Genomic DNA, 24,252 nt, shown 5'->3' with positions numbered 1-24,252 from the left:
ATCTCTGGACGCACTCAACACAGCATGGGGCTCTCACCGTCAGGTCTGGAATTCCGAATGGCCTCTCCCACTCTGATCACAGCCCTCCATCCTGCCCACTTAAGGGGCACGTTCTAGCTTAGGAGACTCCCCTCATCCCCTAGCCACTGGGCCTCAGCCGAATTTGAAGGCTTGGTTGGGGCCCTGAGTCTGCCTGCCAGCTTCAGCTTGTGAGGATGTAAGTAACTCAGCCATAGAAATGAACTTGGTATGGCCAGATGGGCTCAGAGGAATAGCTGGGTTCAGTCCTGGCCCCAGTAACTGGTGCTGTGGGACCTGTGCAGGCACCGCCACCTGAACATTGGACAGGCACCTTCCCCTGCTACCCGTGAAGAGTTGGGAGGTGGGGTCTGGGTGTGGACAGCAGTGGGGACAGCTGGCGATTCAGCAGAGTCTGGGGCGGTCGTGGGCACCTGAGCCACAGGGCATGCCCCCTGCACAGGCTGGTATGCTACCTATACAGACAGGGCTCCGGGGAAGCCAGCCACAATGGCCTGGGTCCCCTGATCTCGGGCATCTCCCTGTTAAGGTGGATGAGGAGGCTGCGCTGGAGCAGGCTGTGAAGTTCTGCCAGGTCCACCTTGGGGCTGCCGCCCAGAGACAGGTAAGCCCAACTTCGCCTGTGCCAGTCTCATCTTGCAGAGCCTGCCCCACGTCAAGGCCCCACGATGCAGACTGAGAAGCAGGTTCACTCTTGGAACTGTTCTTGTGGTCAGCTTGGGCCAAGGGGAGATGAGCAGGGGGTAGCTGAGCCTCCAGCCCATGGCCATGGTGGGCAGGGCCTTGGACAGGCCCCAGACTCCAGCTCAGACATGCTGAGGAGCCCCCTCACCTCAGCTACTTTTTCTGTAACAAGGAAGATGGTCCCTAGTCAGCTGACCTCACCTGGGAACACCATTCTATTTGGGACAGAAGTGGAAGAAGTGATGTTAGAGCCAGGCTGGTTAGGAGCCAAGTGGCTAGGGGGGGAGGCAGAGATGCAGCCTGTACAGGGGCCCCCAAGGGGAAGGCATGTAGCGGGCAAGGTGTCCTAAGAGGGTAGGCAGGAGTCCTGGAGTTTATTGAGCAGGGAGGAAGCAAGGCAGCCACGCTTCTGAGTGGGGAGGATGGGGGCCAGGCCATGGTCAGGGGGTCCAAGATATGGCAGGGGGTGGGGAGTGGGAGAGGCCCCTCCTGGCAGGACCCCAAGCCAGGGTCGAGATTGGATTTGTGTTGAGTCTGAGACTCTTCCAAGAGAGATAGGCCAAGTGGTCAGGAAGGTCAGGGGCCCCCACCTGGAGGGACAGTACAGGCCAGAGACCTGGGGTAAGTGTCCCTGAAGCCATCAGAAGCCAGGAGAGGGCACAGGCAGGGCCAAAGACCTTGGCCTGGTCACAGGCACAGGGAAGAGACTTGGGGCAGATCAGGGCAATAGCCAGGAAGGAGAGTGTTCCCAGGGGCCAGCTGGTCAGCAAGGCCAGGGCAGTGAGGATGGGGGCCCGATAGATATGGGGATCCAGGGGCCAGGACTGTTTATGAAGAGTGATGAGGCTGGAAAGGGCTTGAGCAGGAGCAAGTAAGGGGCTGGATCTGGAGGAGAGAAGTCTCTGTGGGAGAGGCCTAGCTTGAGGGAAGGCCAGTGGGCAGGGTCTGGCTATGAGGAGGAGTCTCAATGACCGAAGAGGTGGAAGGGGTGGGATCGCAGCTCAATGAAATGTTGTGGTAGGGAGGGCAGGCGTGGCAGGCAGAGAGAGTAGATGTCTCTATCTAAAACGTAAGCCTCCAGGCCTTATGTTTAGGTGGTTTGCCATTTGAGTAGGCGCAGGCCAAAGGGGTAGGTGGCTTGCCATTTGAGTAGGTGCAGCCTCTTGTCCCCAGGGGTGGCCCGATGCCCCCAGTAGCCTCGCCCCAGATCCCCTTGTTCCAGGTCTAGCAGAGGGCTGGTAGCTGCCCTTGGGGTCCAGACAGGCTTCCTCTCAGTGGAATGGGGCCTCGGACCCCCATCGCCTGCCTGGGCTATAGGTCTGAGGAAGCCCAGGAGGTTCAGCTTTGACCAAGCAGGCTGTGGGCCAGATGGGACATGCTGAGGGGAATAGGTGAGCTTGGTCCCCGCTAAGGGCCAGAGTCCTTGGCAGGGAGTGCCCCAACCCCCAGCAGTCCCCACAACTTCATTATTGTCCAGGTGAGCAGAGTACACAGCACAGCCACCTGGGCTGCAGTGCTAGGCACAGGCCCAGGCCCAGGCCCACCAGGGTACCCCTGCGTCCTCCACTGATCCAGTTGGGGCAGGTAGACATGTGAGTGGTGACCACTCCTGAGAGGAGGGCTGTTTCTGCTTTTGACATCCTTAAAAGGTAGACCCACACAGGAAACCCCCCACAACCCCACACCATAGCCTGAGAAAAAAGGGGTACTGAGCTGGCAGGAGCCAGGGCAAGGCCAGGCCCCATTTTGCTGAGGTACATGACTATCAGGACCCCTGAGGGCTCGCTGGGCAGAGGTTCCTGTGAGAGACCTCGGAAAACACAGGCTGGGTTATGGGGCTGGCCAGAGCCAGGGGACCCAGGTCTTTACCTTTCAGGTTGCCTGCTGCTGGGCGATGATAGGCCAGGCCCCAGCAGTCCCCTCCCAGGATGTGGAGGGGAGTGGAGGGAAGGAGGCCTTAACAACGCTCAGACCTGCCTGCCTACGTCTTAGACCCTGGTGTGGTAGGGGCACCTTGGTATCTGCCCCGGGCCCTCTCCTTGCATTTCCCACCTAGGACTCTTACCCTGGGCCCAGAGAAGATGCCACTGTGGGTGCTGGCTGCCATCCTCTGGTTCTCTCCTCCCTCAAGCCCAATCTTGGAGGCCATTTTCTGCCATCTGAGCCCACTGCTCCCGCTCCTCAGGGAGTGTCCATTTTGCTCACGGCATGTCCCGGTTGCCATGGCAGCCCTGAACCCGCCTGGAGGGTGCTCTGGATGTAATTAGAGGCTCAGTGCCCACGGCTGAGGCCCATTCCTGAGCAAGGACAGGGACACTGTACTCACCTTTCCCCAGCATGTCTGCTCATGCTGCCAGCTAAGCTGCTACGATACCACCGGCACCGCTGCAGGCCCATGGGGCCCGAGAGACAGGTCTGTCTTCCTGCCCCACCTCCCACAGAATGGGCTGCCCACAGCACAAGGCTGGGCCCCAGAGCACTGGCCTGGGGCTCATCCCAGACACCCAGTACATGGCAGAGTCCACAGGGACCTGTCCTGAACCATATGGAACTAGGGAAGAGGGTGTTTTAGCCTGACAAATGTCAGAAGACACAAAGTCATCAGTGGAAGTAAACTGCCTCCTACAATGTGCACTGAAGTACCTACCAGCAGGCACGTGATTCTCCCACATTCATGGAGATGGGAATGGGGGTGCTGCTGGCCCCATGTGGGCCAGCTCCCACAGTACAGTGGGCCTGGTGCTAGGGAGGGCTGAAGGGTAGGCCCAGCCCCTCAGCTGAGCTGTGAAAGGCTGCCTCAGGGCTGCCTATGGGTGGGAGCAAAAGTAGCCCTCTGAAAAGAGCCCCCAAAAGGGCCTCGTGACAAAGGGAACTGTGTGGATGAAGACTCGGAGGGCCTAGGGCCCGGCTTATCGGGAAATCAAAGGCCTGTGGTGGGAGCAGCTGCAAAGACCAGGCTTCAGGCAGAGGCCAAGCTGGGGGCAGCACTGGGCGCCATGGCAGTGGGTCACAGTGGGCTGTGGTATCAAGCCCAGGAAGCAAACTCCTGTAGCATCCCACTTGCTCTCTCAGGACTCTCCCATGAGCCCTTGGGAAGTCACCCTCCGGGACTGACCACCTGTTTGTGCCTGCATTCCCTGGTTGGGAGCTGTGCCCATGCCTAGGGTCCTGCTGGACATACACTTCCCAGACTAGCACCCTAAGGTGTGAGGGCAAAGCCAGCTGGAGACCCTTCCACTGAGACCGCGCCGGCATGGCCTGGATGTCCTTCCAGGGAGGGGCTCTGGGTCCCCAGCTGTGTCCTGGCGTCAGCAGGATCCTGACGGGGTGCCTCTCTGATGGATCTTGTTGGCAGTATTTGGGAGCTCAGTGGTGCCATATGAGCAGTGTTGGCACCCCCCAGGGTGTCCTGTGGGACAGTACTGGTGAGCTGGCGGGTAGAGCAGCATGGGCTCAGGGCTGCCCAGCCAGCCTTTCTTACCTCTCATTTGTCCTTACAGGCCTCAGGGGACACCCCCACCACTCCAAAGCACCCCAAAGACAGCCGAGAGAACTTCTTTCCTGCTGCAGCAGCGACCACAGCCCCTGACCCTGTGCCAGCTGACTCTGTCCAGCGGCCCAGTGATGCTCACACCAAGCCTCGCCCTGCACTAGCTGCCACCACAGCTGTTACCACCTGCCCTCCCTCAGCATCAGTTTCCAACCTGGACCCGTCCAAGGACCTTGGGCCTCCCCGGCCACACAGGCCTGAAACCACCCCCAGCATGGCCTCTCTGGGCCCCGGTGAGTCCCATCCCAGTTCAGAGCTGGGCCCAGGCCCCTGCCACCATCAAGTCCTCCCTGCGTGGAGAATGTGGATGTGGGGAAGGGAGGCAAGCAGTGCCCTCCAGCCCAGTTGATCCCACGGGGTGGCGGGGCAGGTGGCCGCGGGTCTGCTCGCCAGTCACTGGCAGCCTCGGTGGCCCTCGTCAGCACATCATATATCTACCACTCTTAACACTGGGTGCTTCAGTCTCCCTGTCTGTGAAAGGGGATGGTAAAGAGGAAGTGAACAAACACCATCACAGATGTGTTTGCTGCTGTCATGGTTTCTTCCCCATAAACCCTTACTATAAGTAGGAAGGATGGCTTGGTCAGGTAGGAAAAGGGGATACTAGCCCACATCATGCCTCCCGCAGGGCACTGAAAGGGGTCCTGACCCTCAGCACGCTGCAAGGCCACTGGTATCTGGCCTCAGATGCCTGTGAGCAGTTCCTGGGCACCAGAGCAGATCTGCCTGAGCCCCGTCTTGCTCATGGGCAAGACAGAAGCCAGCCAGGATGAGGGCAGGGGCAGGTCGGGGGCTTGTGAAGGAAAACAGATAGGACAAATGCACGGGCAGTAGAGGGCCCTGCTGGCCTCATCAGCGAAAGCTCCTGTTCCTTCTAAAACCCAGGATCCACTGGCACCCTCCCCTACGCTGGTCCTGACACGAGCAGCTCTGGCAGCTGCAATTCTGCCAGGCTGGGTTTAGTTCAGGACTCCAGGATCATGTGGCCGGGCTCTGAAGACCCTATAATAGGACAGGGATGTTCCCTAACCAATTCATCTCCCCAGCTGGCAGGGCCCCAGGAGACACCAGCCTGGTCAGAGGGTTCCCTGTGTCCCTGGGAACATCCAGCAATGGACCACCTTCCCAACCCTCCCCTTCAGGCCCTCCCCTGCTTCTCCTTCCCTGCCTCAGGGACCCAGCCTGTTTCCTTGCCCCAGACCCTGCACTGGCCCATAGCCTGTGTCACCCCTGGAGGCTCACCTGTCTTCCCAGTTGAATTTCCCATCCATCTGAATGAGACAGCCACTCTGCAGAAGTGCCCGGCAGAAGGTGGGCCTGAGTGGAGGTTGAGTTGAGAAGTCCTTCTCAGCTCTTTTACATGGTGGCTCAAACAGCAGGTGCTGATGTTTACACCTGGCGCCATCCACACTGCTTTAAGGATTGTGAACGTGTAGGCATCCTCTAGCCCAGTCAGCACTGGCTGTGGCCCTGTGAGACAAAGAATCCCTTCTCTTTGGGTCAGAACCTGTGGCCATTTGTTCCCAGAGGAGCCTCTGAGGGCCACAGGACAAAGAGCAGTAAAAGAACTGTAGTGGCGGTTGGGCACGGTAGCTCTTCCCTGTAGTCCCAGCACTTTGGGAGGCCAAGGCGGGCAGATCACAAGGTTATGGGAGGCCAAGGCGGGCAGATCACAAGGTTAAGAGATCGAGCCTGGCCAACATGGTGAAACCCCATCTTTACTAAAAATACAAAAATTAGCCTAACCGGGCGTGCTGGCAGACACCTGTAATCCCAGCTATTTGGGAGGCTGTTAGGAGAACCGCTTAAACCTGGGAGGCGGAGGTTGCAGTGAGCTAAGATCACACCATTGCACTCCAGCGCGGCGACAAAGCGAGACTCCATCTCAAAGAAAAAAAGAGAACTGTAGTGGTTCCACTACCATGTGACCTTGGCCGTCCCTTTTCTTCTCTCTGCCTCAGTTTCCTGCATAAAATGGCTAAGATGAAGACAATAGCACTGCAGAATTTGCAGTGGTGCTTGGTATTAAGCAGAGACTTAGTGTGCGTTTTGTTTTTGTGTGTGTGGCTTTTTGGGGTTTTTTTTTAGACAGAGTCTTGCTCTATTACCCAGGCTGGAGTGCAGTAGTGCGATTGTGGCTCCACTCACTGCACACCTCTCAGGTTCAAGCGACTCTCCTGTCTCAGCCTCCCAAGTAACTGGGATTATAGGCATGCAGCACTACAGCCGTCCACGTTTTATATTTTTAGTGGAGATGGGGTTTCCCTATATTGGCCGGACTGGTCTTGAACTCCTGACCTCCGCTGATCCACCCATGTTGGCCTCCCAAAGTGCTGGGATTACAGGTGTGAGCCACCACACCTGGCCTGTTTGTTTTGAGACAGGGTCTCACTCTGTTGCCCAGGCTGAAGTGCGGCAGTGCGACTGTGGCTCACTGCACCCTCAACTCCCTTGGTTCTGGTGGTCCTCTCACCAGCCTCCCAAGTAGCTGGGATTGCAGGTATGAGCCACCACACCTGGCTAATTTTTGTGCTTTTTGTAGAGATAGGGTTTCGCCATGTTGCCCAAGCTGGTCTTAAACTCCTGGGCTCAGGAGATCCACTCGCCTCAGCCTCCCAAAGTGCTGGGATTGCAGGTGTGAGCCACCATGCCCAGCCTGGTGATGGTGATTTCAAGGTGTTGGGGTGATGGGAGCCCAGTACCTTAATCATTTGGTCAGTATTGGTAGCTGACTCACTCCCATGAAGATCCAGCTCCTGGCCCTCCGCCTTCGACTGACTTGACTTCTACCAGTGTCACGCTCTCATCTTGTAGTTTTTGAGGGTCAGGAATTTATATTGGTTTAGTGGGGTGGAGCTGAGTCAGAGTCTTGCACGTGGTTGCAGTCAAGCTATCATCAGTGCATCTGAGCTTCCTCGGGGTGTTGGCAGCCTCAGGTCCTCACTGGTTATTGGCCAGAAGCCTCAGCTCCTCCTGTGTCCCTTTCTTTAAACAGCTGAGTGTCCCTGTGTCATCATGGCTGGTTCTCTCCAGAGCCATTGACCCCACCAAGAGAACACAGAGGAAGCCATGGTGTCTTTTATAACCTAATCTCAGCAGCAGCTGAGATCACTGTGGGCCACGCACACCTCCCTGGGGTGTGGGAGGGCCTGGTGGATGCCAGGGCCAGGGGTATCAGAGTAGGGGGCTGGAGGCTGCCTGCTTTGCCTCTCTGCCTGTATACCCCACCTGCAAGTAGGCCAAAGTTATAATTCACATCCTTCTCTCCTCTAACTGTATTAGATCCAAGAAACAGGATCTGTTTCCTAGCATACCTTCTTCAGCCTGGAGAGCTGATCCTTTTCTATTCCTACTCCCAAAACCAAATTAAATGGCCTTTTTGCCAGGATGGAACTCTTGAATGACACTGGGGGTAGGGGGTAGGGGCAGCCCTCAGCTGGTAATGTGCCAGGCCCGGCCTCTTCCTAATGGCCCCTGTGCTCGGCCCTCCCTGAGTGCCACCCTCCGCTTCCATCTCTGTCCGCATCAGCGCTGCTGCAGATCCGCAAGCTGAGGGCGTGTGGCCAGTCATGTTGGAGTAGGTGTCTCCCAAGGGTCCTCAGAGCTTTCTGGGGTGGTAGCAGAGCCCAGCTGAAACAGGCATGTCCCCCCCAGAGCCCAGCCCACAAACTCTAGAAAGGCGGAAGCACCAGGAACAAGCCGGCCCCAGCAGGGTCCCCCAGGCATGCTGCAACTAGCTGTCGCAGGGGATGGCAGGTTCTGCCTGAAGAGGCGCCCACCGACAGGAGAGTGCCCAGGCCTGGAGCCAAAGCTGGGCCGGGGATGAGGCTGGGAGCCAGGGATGGACAATGGCTGAACCACTTGGGAGGGCAGATTTGAGGATAGATTCTCTCAGAACGCTGTACTCAAGGTGTGAGAGAGCCGGGAGGGAAGGTACAATGGGGCCCCTGGCAGGTGCTGTTCCCAGGGTGGGCAGCCCTGCCTCCAGGGGAAGAGTAGCCATGGCAGGAAGGCAGGGTGCTGTCAGGTATCCCTGGTCCCTAGTGAAGAGCTTACCCATCTGCCCAGGCTGTGCTGACCAGGTTGTGGCCCCATGCAACATTTGTACCCAGAAATCTCAGGGTCAGCCAGGGCTCTCGTGTCCCCGGAGGAGCCCTGGCACTGCCTGTCCAGGCCTCTGTCTCCTCTAGGCATGTGCTTATCATCTCCTTTGCCAGGTGCCTGCCTACCACAGGCTGGGACCTGGTTCCATGAACAGCTGCTCAAACAGTGCCTGGCCTTAGGAAGACCCCTCTCTTCTGAGGCAATCAGGCCATCTAGGGTAGGGGAGTGGAGGATGGTGGGAGGGTGGAACAGGTGTTCCCAAGTCAAGACTCAAGTAAGGGCCCCACCCCTGAGCATGGTGAAGAGGGCTGGAATGCTGGCCTCATTCAGGCCCCTAGAGGCCAGGGGGAGGCAGAGCCAGGCCCAGGAGCCTCTTGGGACATAGGGTCTGGGAGACAACTAGCCCAGACCTGGCACATGGGTCTGCCCTGAGGAGCAGGGAGAGTTGCCCCAGTGGCACAGGATTTTGGCCTGGCCACCTGCTTCCCACAGAGAACCCAAGTTGAGGGGGAGTTGGGAGAGCTCCAGACAGCCCTTTTCTGCAAGCTGGACTCCGAGGTAGGTCCCTCCCCTCAGCGCCCTCCCAACCCCATAGTGCTCCTCACAGGGCGCCTGGTCTCACCTCCTCCTGCTCCTGCTCCTGCAAAATGCCATTAGCAAGAAAGCAGGCTCCTGCCCTCCCACCCCCACTGAGGGGTGTGTCCGGCCAGGCTGCTGCTGGCCTGTGGAAGGGCCTGGCCTTGGGGCCATGGTACCGAGAGAAGGCTTGGTGGATGTGTGTCCAGCCCCAGTGAGCCCTGATCCTGCCTGCAGGAGATGGGGGAGTGGCTGGGAGGACAGCAGGAGGAGCCTTCTGAGGAACTCTTCCTTGTCAGACATTGTGTCAGAGTCTGGACCTGGGAATGACAATGAGCATAGGAGGGAACAGCCTCAGGGGGTGAGGGCCTGAGACAAAGCCTCAGCCTGGCCTCGCCGCCTCCTGCTCCTGCAGAATGCCATCAGCAAGGAGCCCCAGGCAGAGCAGCCTAATGGGGATGGCCATGGCCGTTGAGGCCTCTGCCTAGCCCAGTAGCCGCCTGCCGGCCCCAGCCTTGTACTGGGAGTTGTCATTCCTGCTGGCCAAAGAAGGGAGCCGGAGAGGACAGAGGGCCTCCTGGTGGAGGAGCGGGATGGGGAGGCGGGGCTGGAAAGGCAGTGGTGGATGACCAGTGTGGTGGGAAAGACCAGGCCTGAGTGAGAAGTGGGGAGTAGCAAGGGAAGCGAGGGCCGTATGGAGGGTGGAAGCAGGGCCTGGAGGCCTGGGAACCAGGGACCGACGCTGAGTAACTGCCTGGCCAGAAGCCACAGGCACAGCATTTGCCCCTCAGGCCCATTCCGGCCTTGGCACAAGTGAGCCCAATTCTTGGCCCCTGCCTCATGCCAGGGAAGGTGGGGCTGGCTGGGCAGGAGCCACAGTGCCAGCATCCACTTTGGTCTTAGTTGGGTTGTTTGGGTTTTGGTCCTGACCTCGTTTCTGAATGCTGCTCATGTTAGCTGGAGGGAGAGTGGACACTGCCCCCCCCATCCTCTCTAACTGCCTTGTGATGGGACCTTAGAAAGGCTGGGCCTTGCAGACTCAGGGGTGGCCCCACTGGGTCAGATGTACAGCCCTCTCGGGGGGTGAGGGAGTCTTTTGGGGTGGGGAGCCAGCCCCCACCAGGATCCTCTGGGTGGTGAGTGGTTTTTTGGCAGCACCAACCTGGGCCACCCTGTGGAGAGGAGAGCCGCCTCAGCCAGGACCCCCGCATCGGCCACGCTCCCCTGACCAGCATCCCAGGGCACGGCCTGGGCCCATGGGATCTGGCACAGATGCATAGGAGCCTATGGGGTGGATGAGTCCATTACCTGCAGTGAGCCCATGTCCCCACAGAGGGAGAAGAGCTGGCGAGAGTGGCAGAGGGCACCGGCTTCCCGCCCCAGGAGCCGCAGCGCAGTCCACAGGTGAAGACAGCCCCCGCAAGTTCCCCGGAAGAGCCACACTGCTGGCCAACAGAGGCTGCCCCAGGGACTGGCGCTGAGCCGACCTGTAGCCAGGGTAAGGCAAGTTGGGAGCAGCCCAGCACCTCAGCCAGAGTGGGTTCCTGGCCTGGCCTTGGAGGACAGGGCCTGGGGATGCCCCGTGGAATGAGATGGGGAGGAAATGGGGGTATTGCAGGCTGGACAGGGGAGCCAAGGGAGAGGCCCAGCTTGAAGAGTTTGGCACATGGCCCATTGTATCAGGGGCTGGGTAGAGAGGGACCCCAGAGGCTTATTCTGTCCCTGGCATCACAGAGGGGTACTGGCAAGGGCAGGCAGTCTGCTTCGGCCCACTGCAGAACCCAGGCTGAGCCCAGAGTGGGCAAAGAGGGGCAGGGAGGAGCATGGGCCTGGTGACAGGCACTTGAGGGACATCAGCAGCAGGCAGAAGCGGGGACAGGTTGGGCTGGGCCAAGCAGGCATCCCCATCAGCAGCCACATCAGATCCCAGCCCCAGCCTCCGTCCGGCCTGTTCTCACCAGCCGCCCCAACTAGCTGGGGCCCTTGGGGACTCCTCCTGGCTTGGGCCTCCCACAGACCACTCAGGACTGCAGGACCTGGCGCCAGCCCCTGGGGGCCAGGCCTGGGCTCTGTGTAAACCCCATTCCTTTTAAAGTCATGGGGCTGCAGAGGAATGTGGAGACCAGCCAGGCCAGCCGGGTCTCCCAGCTCATGCAATTCCCTGGAGGCTGCCAGGTATGCAAATGCCCCAGCCTTCAGGCTCTGGGCAAACTCAGTCCCATGCTCCCCCTGGAGGATGAGGCGAAAGTAGATGCCCTGGGGCTAGCTCAGTGACCATGCCTGGCCGAGTGACCAGCTCTGGGTTTCAGTGTCCTCCCTGGGGCATAGACACCAATAAGACAGGCGTCCTAGGATGGTTGTGGGATGTGGACAGTTCCTGCAAGCCTGATGCCTGGAGGTCTTGCAGAACCCCAGCAAGGCTTGGGGAGTCTCAGGCCCTGGGCTCTGAGTTTACAGTGTTACTGGGTGAGGTTCACAGTCCCAGCACCCTACAGCCCAGACCCAGAGTTGGGTCCCTGCGGACTTGAGCCAAGCATTTGCCATGATAGAAGACTTGGAGTCTGCCAGCCAGCACAAACTACACAGCATAAAGGCCCAGACCAGTGGGGACAAGATAAGGTGCCTACTGTGTGATGAAGCAGGAGGTGCTCTTGGTACCTTTGTCTTCCAGAGGGGAAACTGAGACCTGAGCCGAGAAGGGAAGGGGAGGCTCAGGAGGCTTTGAGTGAGACTCAGCCCCTGAGCTTTTCCCCCACAGCCGCCAGCTCCAAGGCCCTCAGCAGTGGGACTGCCCAACCACCTGAGGGTCACCTAGGCAAGGCGGAGCCCAGCCGGGCTAAGTCCCGCCCCCTGCCCAACATGCCAAAGCTGGTCATCCCCTCCGCCACCACCAAGTTCCCCCCTGAGATCACCGTCACGCCTCCCACCCCAACCCTGCTCTCCCCAAAAGGCAGCATCTCGGAGGAGACCAAGCAGAAGCTGAAGGTGACCTCAGGGGCTGGGCCGGAGCCACATGTGTGGGTGGGGGTCAGAGGTTACAAGGGGGCCTATGGTGGGGATGGGGGTGACGGGGGACCTGGGGCAGGAGTGAGGGTGGGAGGGGGCCTGGGGCAGGGATGAGGGTGGCAGAAGGGCTTGGGGCAGAGCCCAGACATCCCTGACCAGTGCCCTACCCGGCCCTCTCTGCAGTCAGCCATCCTTTCTGCCCAGTCTGCTGCCAACGTGAGGAAGGAAAGCCTGTGCCAGCCGGCCCTGGAGGTCCTGGAGACATCCAGCCAGGAGTCCTCGCTGGAGAGCGAAACAGATGACGACGATGACTACATGGACATTTGAGGGACCACTGCAGCCCTAGTGCCACGCCCCAGGGGACCAGCCAGGCCTGGAATGCCCCCTCGGCCTGAACCCTGGGCAGGGCCGGAGGCCCACATGGGATGCCACTCCCTACACTGCCCCCAGGCCTGCCCAGCCCACCTCCTCATGGCATCCTCCCCATACCCTGGTCAGGGCTGTCCACACCGTGTGGGAGCCCAGAGGAGGAGGGGCCCACCTTAGCCATGTGAAGGTGGATTGGTCGTCATCTGCACGCCAGGTGGCATCCTTTTCTATGAAATGTTGACTTTGTAAATCTGCCCACACCCAGCTGGCCATGTCCACACCCTTGACGCCAGGATGAGCCAGCTCTGCCTGTGTCACAGTGGAGGGGTCCTTTAGAGCCAGGCTCACCTCTCACCCTTTTTTTGGTTGCTTTTCTAATAAAGATGGGACCGTTGTCTTTGCCTCTTTGCTCACCTCTAGGGGGCAGTCAGGCAGAGTCTCAGGCAGGGTTGCTGTCCCCACGGATTCTGGGCCTTTACTCCCATAGGCCATAGGTCAGGGCCCAGCCCCCACCTCTTTCTCCAGCATCTCAGGGCCCAGCCAGGCAACCAAAGCAGCTGGCTGGGGGAGCCCAGTGGGGTAAGGAGAGTGCAGGCGGGGGCTGAGCCGGGCAGATGCCTCTAGTGAAGCTGGAGCCAGGCCTCACAGGGGCATTAGGTGCATCCCCAGAACTCACCTGGGTGCCAGTGGGTGGGAGGCTCTATGGTGGGAGGGCAGGCATGGCTGGGACTGCTGAGAACCTGGGACGAGGGGGCTGTCAGGGAGGGAAAGCGGAGATGGGGCCGGCAGAGAGGGCACTCACTCCCATCACAGTTGCCCTAACAGGGCCTGCCATGGAATAGCTGTGGGGCTCAGTGCAAGATGCAAATATGGAGCCCCTTGTTCAAAAATGATTAAGGATTTTTTTTTTTTTTTTTTTTTTTTTTTTTTTCTTTGAGACAGAGTCTCACTCTGTCGCCCGGGCTGGAATCCAGTGGCACAATCTCGGCTTACTACAACCTCTGCCTCTCAGGTTCAAGCGATTCTCCAGCCTCAGCCTCCTGAGCAACTGAGACCACAGGCACGTGCCACCACGCCCTGCTAATTTTCGTATTTTTTTTTTCTTTTAGGCCTACGTTTCAAGACAGACTTCCACAATTTTCGTATTTTTAATAGAGACGGAGTTTCACCATGTTGGCCAGGCTGGTCTCGAACTCCTGACCTCAAGTGATCTGCTCATCTTGGCCTTCCAAAGTGCTGGGATTACAGGCATAAGCCACCATGCCTGATCAAGAATGATTTAAGGATTTTAAGACAGCCCCCAGCAGAGCATTAAACAAGCCCCTAGAGCTGGCCCTGACCCCGAAGGCTCCAGGACCATCTGTCGGGGATGCACAGGTTCCAGGGCCCCAAACCCACCCTTCACTACTCTTCCCCTCCCAGCACCACCGGGACCTCCCTGGCCCCTGGGACCTCCCGTGGAGCAGGCTCTCTGTCCAGGATGGAGTGGGGACTCTCCTCACTGCCACGTTCCCCTCATGGACTGGACATGCCCACCACGCAGGAAGGAAGGAGTAAAGGGCTGGGCACTGCCCACTTCGAACCAGAGGCTTGGTGGCCCTGGATGGGTCTGGCTGAACCAGCCTTTGGAAGGCTGAGATGAGCAGGCTGCAGTTACTCAGCTGACGCCCCCTCCCTGCACGGCCTGGGGTATGGAGGTTCCCAGACTGCACACCTAGCCCCTACTGCACTTCCATTGTCTCCAGACAACACGCAGCAAGAGTGCCCAGGCCAGAAACAGGAAAGCAGCAGCTCTCCCTCCTCCAGTTCCTGGGAACCGTCTCAGCAGGCCTCCCAGCACCTTCCCCGGAGTCTCACCTACAGGAGGACTGACACCTGGGACCCTCCCCTGCACCCAGTGCTGTAGGGAGCACCCTCAGCCCTAGGCCTGGGATGACACCCCTTGCCAGCCTGGGGCCAGGAGACAGGCTCTCCCTGGCTCAGCACCTGAGTGTCCACTCACACTGCAGAGGTGCCCTGAGCGCCCTTGTGGGTTAAGGGACTTCCTCCCCTCTGGAAACAGTCCCTAAGAAGCTGAAGGTCTTGGAGGCCTCTCACCAAATGTCTTTGGGAGGAGGGAAGACATCAAATGTGGGTGTGGCTTCCCTGGAACAGCTCTGTGTGGGGACTCAGGAGCCAAGTCCCCCACTGCACGCCTCCAACACCTTTAGTAAGGGCCACCTCTCTGGAGCCGCAGGTGGCTGCCAACACCCTCTGGTTCCCAGCAGGCACCACCCAGGCAAGAGAGAATGGGGCAGGAAACAATGGGCTGGCCTGGCCCCAAGCACTGGGGCAGGTCACAGACCAGATGGCCTAAGCTCATGCCCTGGCTCTGACTCCCTGCAAGTTTGGCAAGAGTCCCTTTTGGACACCTTGAGAAGCTGCAGCTGGGAGAGGACCACCCCCCTGTCTGGACATCCAGCCCAGGTGGCAGGGCCAAGTGACCAGCCCCAGGTGGCAGCCCTAACTGCCCCCACTGGCTGCAGGGGCTCCCAGAAGCCACCAAGGGGCTGGCTTGGCCTTGCCGGTCCACATCTGAGCTTCAGTTTCCTCATCTGCTCAAGAAGGGAGGGGAACACTGATTAGATTATGCAAGCTCCATGAGTGACAGGATTAGGTGTGGCTGGGAGAGCCAAGGCTCCCCAGGGTAGTGGCATCTCTGGGGCCCAGGGATGAGCCCTACCTCCCCTCTAAGCCCCCAGCTGGGCTCAGGTACTTCCCTCCCTCTACCCTCCCTCTTTCCTGGACCCCTGCAGAGCTGCCTCAGCCCCAGGGCTCAGGCTGTGCCTGACCTAACAGCTCCTGCCTCCCTCAAAGGATGTGCTGGGACCACCTCCTTCCTGTAGGAAGATAAGGGCTAGAGATGGAGATCAACGTCAGGGCCACAGAAGCTGAAATCCTGCCTGGAGCTAAAACAGCCCTGCCTTACCCACCCTGCGCATCCCATCCTCTGTTGCTGCCCCACCCTGCACGCCCTGCATGCAGGGCCGGGCTGAGACACAGGGTCTGAGCTAGGGCCTCTGGACATCCGGCTCATCGCCTGCCAAAGGTCCTGCAGCTGGAGGCTCCGGCCTCCTCACCCTCCCACAGGGTCCCAGGGTCGAGGTTCGGCCCCCTGCACCACGTCCCAGGCCTTCGGGCCAGGAATGTGCTAACGGGGCAGGTTGGGCCCTGCTGGTCCACGAAGCCACCTGTGGACTTTGAGAGGGGACCCGGTGGGGAGGGGTGGGAAGGGGCGGGGCGGGGCGGTGCCGCAGAGCGCAGGGCGGGCGGGGCCAGGCCAGCGGGGAGTCAGCCTGGCCTCTGAGCCACTGCGCTGCTGGCTGCAGACACAGGCCACACCATGAAGCCGGCCCTCCTGCCCTGGGCCCTGCTGCTGCTGACGACAGCCCCCGGCCCGGGCCCTGGACCCACAGCAGGTATGCCCCCCAGCCCTTCTGTGACCCCGTCTGTCTGTCCTTCTGGCTGCAGCCAGGCCTGGGCAGACGCCCCTCTGGGCTCAGCCTCTGTCCATCTGTCAGACCATCTGTGGCTGTGCTGGGGGTGGAGGGAAGAAATTCTGAGGGTCCATGGTGGAGGGACAGCCCATGGGGATGTGAAGCCTGAGACGGGCCCACCCTAAACCCACTGGGAGCTAGGAGGAAGACAATGGAGACCAGCAGAGCCCTCAGCCTGCATCCCCTGCCTTGACAGAGGGCGGGATCTTGGAGGGGGAGCCAGGATTGTGGGTCCTCATCAGGGTGGGGCTGAATCCGGGAAAGTCTAGGGAAAGCCCTAAACTCCAGAAACAAGAGACTGGCCCCAGGCACCCCCCCCGCCCCTCACCCCATTTCCCATCCACCCTCCTGCCACTTATGTCACTTGCAAGCATCTCTCAGCCTTCGCCCCACACCCCTCTGCACCACCACATCCTTGGCCAACAAATATTTACTGTTGCTCTTCAGTGCCAGACACTGAACTTAGTGAAGTGGGGCCAGCAGGGTGGCCCAGGCCCAGGCCCGGCCCTCAGCTGGCCTCCTTTGATGGGAGACGGGGAAGGGCTGGGGAGGTGCGATTCCGGCCTGGGTGCATGCACCCGCCCCAGTCCCTCCCTCCAAACTTCCTTCATGCCAGCTCCTGGAAATACGGCCCTGCTGCGGGACTCATGGCCTATAGGAGATGCTTTGGGCCTGATGCCCACAGCCCCTCATGGTGTGCACCCCCACTTCCCTTTCCCCACTGCTGGGACCCCTGCTTGAAATGTCACCCCTCTCCCCAAAAAGGAGGGGAACACCTCTGGGCTTCTGCCCTATGGGCGGTACTCTCTCTCTCTCTCTCTCTTTTTTTTTTTTTTTTTTTTTTTTTTTTTATGAGACTGTATTTCACTCTTGCAGCCCAGGCTGGAGTGCAATGGCATGGTCTCAGCTCACTGCAGCCTCCACCTCCCGGGTTCAATTGCCTCTTCTCAATGTGTTCTAGCCCGTCAGTCAGGGCAACAACCAGATGGTCTGTGCTAAGATTCATCCCATCCCCACAGGCCCTGTGGCTTTCTACCATGTTTATGTGGTGGCCCATGCAGTTCCTGGCCAGCGTTCTCCTGGGGATGCTGCTGTCTAATGGGCTGCGGGAGGAACAGTGACAGGCCCTGAACGTGGGGCAGCCAGTCCAGCACCCGCTGGACCAGGCCCTCAGCATCCTCTCCTCCAGATGCCCAAGAGAGCTGCTCCATGCGCTGTGGCGCCCTGGACGGGCCATGTTCCTGCCACCCGACCTGCTCCGGCCTTGGCACGTGCTGCTTGGATTTCCGGGACTTCTGCCTGGAGATCTCACCCTACTCGGGCTCCATGATGGGCGGCAAGGACTTCGTGGTGCAGCACTTCAAGACGATCAGCCCCACAGACGGCAGCGTGATCTGCAGGTTCGAGGCCCGAGAGGCCGGCACTGGGCCCCAGACCCCATCCCCGTGCATGCCGAGGGCTCAGACCCACTGGTTGGCTAAGTGGAGTCCCCAGGACCCAGGACAAGCAGGAGGGCACAGGAACAGTTGGCTGGATGGGTTCCCCAGGAAGGTTGGACTGTGGAGAGGCTCAGCCTGCAATAGCCCTGCCCCTCCTACCACCACCATGCCCACAGGTTTAAGGAGAGCATCCAGACCCTGGGCCACGTGGACTCTTCGGGGCAAGTGCACTGCGTGTCACCCCTGCTCTATGAGAGCGGCCGCATCCCCTTCACCGTCTCACTGGACAACGGCCACTCCTTCCCTCGTGCGGGCACCTGGCTGGCTGGTGAGACTTCAGCCCCAGTCCCTGCCCGCAGCCTGCCCCCACGGGAACTTTCCCCAGCGCTAATCTATGCACACTGAGACTTGGCACCATGCCTTGCCGCTCTGGCTGAACCAGTCCCTTGCGAGGCCTGCCTGTGAGAGTTCCTTCAGCTCCTTCCCACTCCCTGGCATCCAGACAGCAGTCCCAGCCCAGATCAAGTGGGAGCTGCAAGGGTCCTCCAGAGAGGTGAGCCAGTGCCTACTCGATCAGCTCCACCAGGCCAGGGCAGGAGAGAAGCTGGGTGCAGATTAGAGGCATGGGCAGTGGAGGGAGGACAGGCCCCTAACTCCCCGTCCTTTTCTGCCGTGCGGGTTGGGGAGACCATCGCCCAGCTGCTGCCATTCATTGGCCCTGGAGGCTCCCACAGCCCTTGAAGCCTTAGGGCCTCCTCCCTGCAACCCCTGGGCCCCAGACCCTCACTCCCCCCTCACCTCCCCTGCCCAGTGCACCCCAACAAAGTGTCGATGATGGAGAAGAGCACATTGGTGAACGAGACACGTTGGCAATACTACGGCACCGCCGACACCTCAGGCAACCTCAGCCTGACCTGGCACGTGGAGGCGCTGCCCACACAGACTGTCACCATTGAGCTGTGGGGCTACGAGGAGATCGGTGAGGCCAGCTCGGGTCTGGGTGGCATCAGCTGGCGCATTGGGTGGGAGAGAGGTGGGAAAGAGGGAGTCCCAGCCATGTGCAGGAGGGAGCGGTTTCCAAGTGGGGCTGAGGAGGGAAGGGAATTCCAGGCAGAGACGGGGGATTCGGATCGAGGGACGTGCAGTGCAGGGTGGTCAGGCAGGCGGGAGGGGCAGCTGCGTGGGGCCTGGCTCCTGGGGAGGAGGTTCCTGTGGAACACTGGCACAGCTGGCATAGCCCTGGGCTCAGCTTCTTGTAGGGACAGAGATCCTGGAGTGTGGCGGGAGGTGGTGACCCACCCCAGGGTCCCTGCTAGAACAGCCCCTCCTAAGGGGACCACCTGGCGGGCTATCCACCCATCCATCAGGCTGCCATAGGTGCCAAGGCTAACCAGACCTCCTCTCCCTCAGGAATGCCCTACTCACAGGAGTGGACTGCAAAGTGGTCATACCTATACCCCATGGCCACACACATCCCCAACTCTGGCTCTTTCACGTTCATCCCAAAACCTGCCCCTCCCAGCTACCAGAAATGGCAAGTGGGTGCACTTCGGATCATCGACAGCAAAAATTACGCAGGGCAGAAGTAAGAAGGGGTGCAGGTGCAGGCGATGGGTAGAGGGCCCGTCTGCCTTCGCCCATCGCACTTGCCTGGGCAGCCCAGGCCGGGGTGGGGCAGTGGGGTGACCGTGGGGCCATGTGGCCTGGCCCCAGCTCCAGTATCATTGCCTCCACAGGGACGTGCAGGCGCTGTGGACCAACGACCACGCGCTGGCCTGGCACCTGAGCGATGACTTCCGAGAGGACCCTGTGGCCTGGGCCCGCACTCAGTGCCAGGCCTGGGAGGAGCTGGAGGAGCAGCTACCCAACTTCCTGGAGGAGCTGCCTGCCTGCCCCTGCACCCTAGCCCAGGCCCGGGCTGACTCCGGCCGCTTCTTTGTGAGCCTCCCATCAGGGCCCAGGAGAGGGGGCGAGGGAGTAACATCCCCACTGAGGACAGCACCAGGGGCAGCACACAGAGGTGCCCTGGAGGGTGGGGCTGGGGTCTCAGGGTCCCTGCAGGGTTGGCCTCTGGGAGGGGATGACAGAACTTGAGGCCACTGAGTGACAGCCACCTGCTGCTCTGCAGACGGACTACGGCTGTGACATAGAGCAGGACAGCGTGTGCACCTACCACCCCGAGGCTGTGCACTGTGTGCGCTCTGTGCAGGCCAGGTGAGCCCCCGGGCTGAGGCCGGGGTAGGGCTAGGGGGCAGGGTGGGCTCCCAACTGCGGCCTGGTCCTGACCCACTGGCTCCCCCAGCCCTCGGTACGGCTCCGGCCAGCAGTGCTGCTATTCAGAGGATGGGACGCAGCTCCTGACGGCCGACTCCAGCAGCGGCAGCACCCCCGACCGCGGCCACGACTGGGGCGCACCCCCGTTCCGCACGCCACCCCGCGTGCCCGGCATGTCCCACTGGCTCTATGATGTCCTCAGCTTCTATTACTGCTGCCTCTGGGCACCCGACTGCCCCCGCTACATGCAACGGCGGCCCTCCAACGACTGCCGAGACTACCGGCCCCCACACCTGGGTGGGTGCCATCCTGTGCCCCAGACCCAGGGGAAGATCGGGCTGGGCTGGGGTGCGCCCCACCTGACCCTCCACTCCCACCCCAGCCTCCGCCTTCGGAGACCCACACTTTGTGACCTTCGACGGCACCAACTTCACGTTCAATGGGCGCGGAGAGTACGTGCTGCTGGAGGCAGCGCTGACCGACCTGAAAGTGCAGGCGCGGGCCCAGCCCGGGACGACGTCCAATGGTGAGGCCAGGGCTCGGGGGAAGCTCTGGGTGGCCCGGGGTAGATCCGGGGTAGGAGGCTGGAGCCAAGAGGGTCCCATTCTGCTCCCACCACCACAGGCACGCAGACCCGAGGCACGGGGCTGACCGCAGTGGCCGTCCAGGAGGGCAACTCAGACGTGGTAGAGGTCAGGCTGGCCAACAGGACCAGAGGTCTGGAGGTGCTGCTGAACCAGGGGGTGCTGAGCTTCGCCGAGCAGAGCTGGATGGACCTGAAGGGTGAGTAGTCCAGCCACTCGAGGCTTCGGGGTGCCCTCACCTCCCCGCTATTCCTTTGGGGAGGCTGAGGGGAAGCCCTGGGCCTTCATGCCTCTCCCAGCCCTGGCTGGAGGCCAGGGTGGCGTCCAGGACTCAGATACAAAGACGGAGGCCACTCTGGGCTCAGAGGGGTCCGGCATGGCACAGCACAGCTGGGTAGGTGCATCCATCCCCCTGCCAACAGCTGTCCTAGGCCAGAAATAGCCGAGTTCCGGCCAGAGGTGCAACCTCAGGCCTTCACACCCACTGAGATGCCCACATCGTACCCATGGGGCCTGTCAAAAGCCGAGAGGCCGGGACGAGGGCCGTGTCCTCCCTCCAGAGGAGCCTGGGAGCCGTCTGGAGGGAACTCACCCTGGTAACGTTCACCGCTGGCCTGCACAGAGCCACTCCTGTGCTCCTGTCACTCCCTCAGTCCTCAAAAGCCACCGAAAGGCCAGCAGCCCTGCACCATGAAGGATGCACTGGAAAGCAGTTGCTCCAGCATCTGAATCCCCTGCCTCGGAGAACTGAATGAATGAAATGATTCCTGGTTGGGATTGGTGGGGACCTGGGAGGGGCCTGTCAGCAATGAGGGTGCAAGGACCCTCGGGACCTGCCCAGGCAGGTGTGGCTGCTGCAGCCAAGGCCGGAGGGACCCACACATGCATCCTCAACACGGGGGGTTCACCGCAGGGGCTGCACCTCAGGCGCCTTTGGGGGTTCCACCACAGGTGTGGTGGAGGGTCACAGTCAGCAGAATTGCCTCGGGGATGCCCTTCCTTCCCCTGCAAGTGCCCTCACCCCACAGCCCGTGGGTGCCGGCCATCCTGTCCTGGGGCTTCGGGAGGGCAGGACACAGGGCCCACAGCGGGTGACCCTGACATGTCCCCCTGTGCCCAGGAATGTTCCTGTCGGTGGCTGCCGGGGACAGGGTCTCCATCATGCTGGCATCAGGGGCCGGCCTGGAGGTCAGCCTGCTGGGCCCATTCCTGAGTGTGTCTGTCCTGCTGCCCGAGAAGTTCCGAACCCACACCCACGGCCTCCTCGGGACACTGAACGGTGACCCCACCGATGACTTCACCCTGCGCAGCGGGCGTGTCCTGCCCCCAGGCACCAGTCCCCGGGAGCTGTTTCTGTTTGGGGCTGACTGTGAGTGACAGCGGGCAGAGAGGGCAGGGGACTGGGGGAAGCACAGCACGGCCAGGGTTTGGGGACCAACGGGAGCCACGCCCAGCCACGCCCCACTCGTGTATCTTCCAGGGGCCGTGCACAACGCGTCCTCCCTGCTCACCTATGACTCCTGGTTCCTGGTGCACAACTTCCTGTACCGGCCCAAGCATGACCCCACCTTCGAGCCCCTCTTTCCCGGTGAGACCACCCTCAACCCCAGCCAGGCACAAGAGGCAGCCAAACTATGTGGGGACGATCATTTCTGCAACTTCGACGTGGCAGCCACTGGGAGCCTGAGCACGGGCAACGCCACGAGGGTGGCCTACCAGCTGCACCAGCGTCGCATGCAGAGCCTGCAGCCAGGTAAGGGCGGGCAGTGGGGGCGGGCGGGGGTGGCAGGCACCTTGCCTTGGGATGGGACCCCCAGGGTGACCAGATGCATGGATGCATGGCAGTTCAGGCCTGTGGTCTGCACTTTCTGCCCCTGTCCCAGTGGTGTCCTGTGGCTGGCTAGCTCCACCTCCCAACGGAAAAAAGGACAGCAACAGGTACCTGGCGGGTTCCACCATCTACTTCCACTGTGACGACGGCTACAGCCTGGCCGGAGCGGAGACCAGCACCTGTCAGGCTGACGGCACCTGGTCGTCGCCCACCCCGAAGTGCCAGCCAGGTGAGGACACCCTGCTCACACACCTGCCTGCACCTGTCCCCACTCACCACCCGAGGGCCTCTCACTGACACTGACTCCCTCACCAGGACGCAGCTATGCCGTGCTGTTGGGCATCATCTTTGGGGGCCTCACAGTGGTGGCCGCGGTCACGCTCGTCTATGTGCTACTATGCCGCAGGAAGGGCAACATGTGAGACCCCCACATCCCCTCCCAAGACCTCGGGGAGCCAGTGGGACCGCCGAGCCTACTTCTAACTGCGTCTCTGTTGCAGACACGTCTGGGGCACACAGCCCTGATGGGAGCAGCTCGGCGATGAGCACCAGGCCAAGACCTCTGAGAACAGGCACCCCAGTCCTGCGACTCCCACATCCCCAGGACCAGACACCTGGGACCCGGATGCCTGACACCTGGGCCTTTAACTCCCTACTCTGTCATCTCAGACCCCAGGCTGGAGGCCCAGTGTTCCAACACCCAAGCCCCGTGCCAGCAGCGCTCCATGCTGTTCCCCAAATACTCATGGCTCTAATTCCCCAGACCTGAAACTTCATATCCTGGGATTCTCATAGCTGTGTCCCCAACCCTGACACGCCCACACCTGAGCCTCAGATTCCCAGAGCCTGGCACTGGTGCCCCGACCCCTGATCTGCAGAGGCCTGCTGCCCTCGCCCCATGCGGGCACCAATGCAGTGCTGCCTTGGTTCCTGGACCCCAGGGCCCAGCCTGGGACCCCAGATGGGGTGAGGAGAGGCCCCAAAACTCCAGAGCAGACAGCGATACCCCGAACAGAGACCTCCCTCGGCACTCCAGGCTTGCCATTTTGAACTCTTCTGGAAGGTCACTCAGGAACACCCTCCCTGCCTGCGCAAGGAGAAAACAAGCGCCTTGTTTCCTTTCCTGGTGTCTTGGTGTTTATGCTGTGCCCGGGTTCCAGAGAGTTCTGTGACCGAGAGGTCACCACCAACCGCATCCAGAGTGAGGCAGATCTAAGCCCCGCCTGCTTCCTCCACGCCCAGGTGCGGGGGTGCTGCCTCCCCAGGCCCTCTCTCCATGTGTGCAGTAGGACGGAGGACTGTGACTGCCTCGTGGGGTGGGGAAGCCGCCAACACAGCACAGGTGCTCAGGAGATGGAGAGGGACAGCCCAGTCCACCCTCCCCAGCACAGGTGCCATCCTCTCACCACGCCCTGGCGCTCTCTGGCAAGCTCTGCCCTGCAGCCTTGGCTCCTTGGAAGCAGTCACTGGCAGGGTCATGCCCAGGTCCTCAGGAGGCCGGCGCCCACGCTCCTTAGCCCAGGAATGTCCAGAATCTGGCCACAGAGCCCGGGCCTCAGGCCACCGCGGCCCACCTGAACAGCTCCTCATCTGGCCCTGCGTGGAGGCACAGTCCAGGAGGCGGCTGGAAGATGAGCTGGCCCATCCACCTTTGTGGAGAGGGTCTTGAATGGGGGCTGAGGCAGGGCAGCATTGGTCAAATTTGCACCTTAGATCTCAGAGAAGGTGCTGCAGGGGACCAGGCTGGAGGTTGGAGCCTGAGAACAGCGGGCGGGGAGTTGAGCGGAGCAGCCTCAGTGTGGCCTGCTGCGAGTGGCCACACGGGGGCAGCAGAGGGTAGGAACAGGAGCCTGGGTGGCCGTGGAGGTTTGCAGAGGGCCAGTCAGCCCTGCCCTGCAGGTGGGTCAGCAGGCTTGGTCACGACTGTAGCCAAGGTCTCGCACAGCCCACCCCTCCGCCTCCCCTCACCTGGGTCATCCCCCCATCTCAGGAGTGTTGAAGAGGTTACACAGGTCATGCAGCAGATGCTGACCATTGGGGTGGGAGTCCAGGCTTCCCGCCTGCTCAGCCTTGCCCTTGGAGAATGGGAGAGCTGGGGGGCAGAGGCGGGTCTCATCTGGAGGTCTTCCTGGAGGAGGTGAAAATGCATAATGGGGAACAGAGCTGAGAGGGTTGCAGGGCAGGGGTGGAGGGAGGCTAGTAGAGGGAAGTCTGGCTTCCTCTCTTTCTAGACCTCGCTCCATTGCTTCCCCATTCCCCT

The 24,252-nt window shown here is 60.9% G+C and overlaps 2 protein-coding genes across 8 annotated transcripts in view; both read left to right on the top strand.

Annotated features, from left to right (window-relative positions):
- The window catches only part of CABIN1 (calcineurin binding protein 1), a 157,664-nt gene extending 144,942 nt beyond the window's left edge, over positions 1 to 12,722 (top strand). For 6 of the 7 annotated variants that reach the window (XM_032256649.1, XM_032256648.1, XM_032256650.1 and 3 more), the window contains 5 exons: positions 569 to 643; positions 4,224 to 4,506; positions 10,287 to 10,451; positions 11,625 to 11,938; positions 12,143 to 12,722. In XM_032256649.1, the coding sequence (XP_032112540.1) occupies positions 569 to 643; positions 4,224 to 4,506; positions 10,287 to 10,451; positions 11,625 to 11,938; positions 12,143 to 12,286 (981 nt within the window). In that variant the 3' untranslated portion in view covers positions 12,287 to 12,722. The remainder of the gene's footprint in view (positions 1 to 568; positions 644 to 4,223; positions 4,507 to 10,286; positions 10,452 to 11,624; positions 11,939 to 12,142) is intronic. The other variant, XR_004262242.1, reaches the window with a different exon arrangement.
- A 2,722-nt stretch (positions 12,723 to 15,444) lies between these two features.
- SUSD2 (sushi domain containing 2) lies at positions 15,445 to 23,113 on the top strand. The gene is made up of 15 exons (XM_032256646.1): positions 15,445 to 15,786; positions 17,054 to 17,264; positions 17,480 to 17,631; positions 18,115 to 18,282; positions 18,714 to 18,888; positions 19,040 to 19,241; positions 19,432 to 19,517; positions 19,606 to 19,874; positions 19,960 to 20,103; positions 20,202 to 20,360; positions 21,282 to 21,530; positions 21,642 to 21,914; positions 22,045 to 22,221; positions 22,308 to 22,410; positions 22,493 to 23,113. The coding sequence occupies exons 1-15, from the start codon at positions 15,711 to 15,713 to the stop codon at positions 22,515 to 22,517; spliced, it is 2,469 nt and encodes an 822-aa protein (XP_032112537.1). The 5' UTR covers positions 15,445 to 15,710; the 3' UTR covers positions 22,518 to 23,113.
- Positions 23,114 to 24,252: the final 1,139 nt, after the last annotated feature.

The sequence above is a fragment of the Sapajus apella genome, unplaced genomic scaffold, assembly GCF_009761245.1.
Source record: "Sapajus apella isolate SASKATOON/1434 unplaced genomic scaffold, GSC_monkey_1.0 scaffold95, whole genome shotgun sequence".
Taxonomy (NCBI): Eukaryota; Metazoa; Chordata; class Mammalia; order Primates; family Cebidae; genus Sapajus; species Sapajus apella.
The sequence above is the reverse complement of the archived record's forward strand: the minus strand, read 5'-3'. Positions and strand labels throughout refer to the sequence as shown.

Excerpts from the sequence above, each read along its gene's own strand:
- SUSD2 (XM_032256646.1), top strand. The coding sequence starts at position 15,711 with ATGAAGCCGGCCCTCCTGCCCTGGGCCCTGCTGCTGCTGACGACAGCC. Across the intron at positions 18,889-19,039 it reads AAAAATTACGCAGGGCAGAA|GGACGTGCAGGCGCTGTGGA; the intron begins GTAAGAAGGGGT and ends TTGCCTCCACAG. Across the intron at positions 20,361-21,281 it reads GAGCTGGATGGACCTGAAGG|GAATGTTCCTGTCGGTGGCT; the intron begins GTGAGTAGTCCA and ends CCCTGTGCCCAG.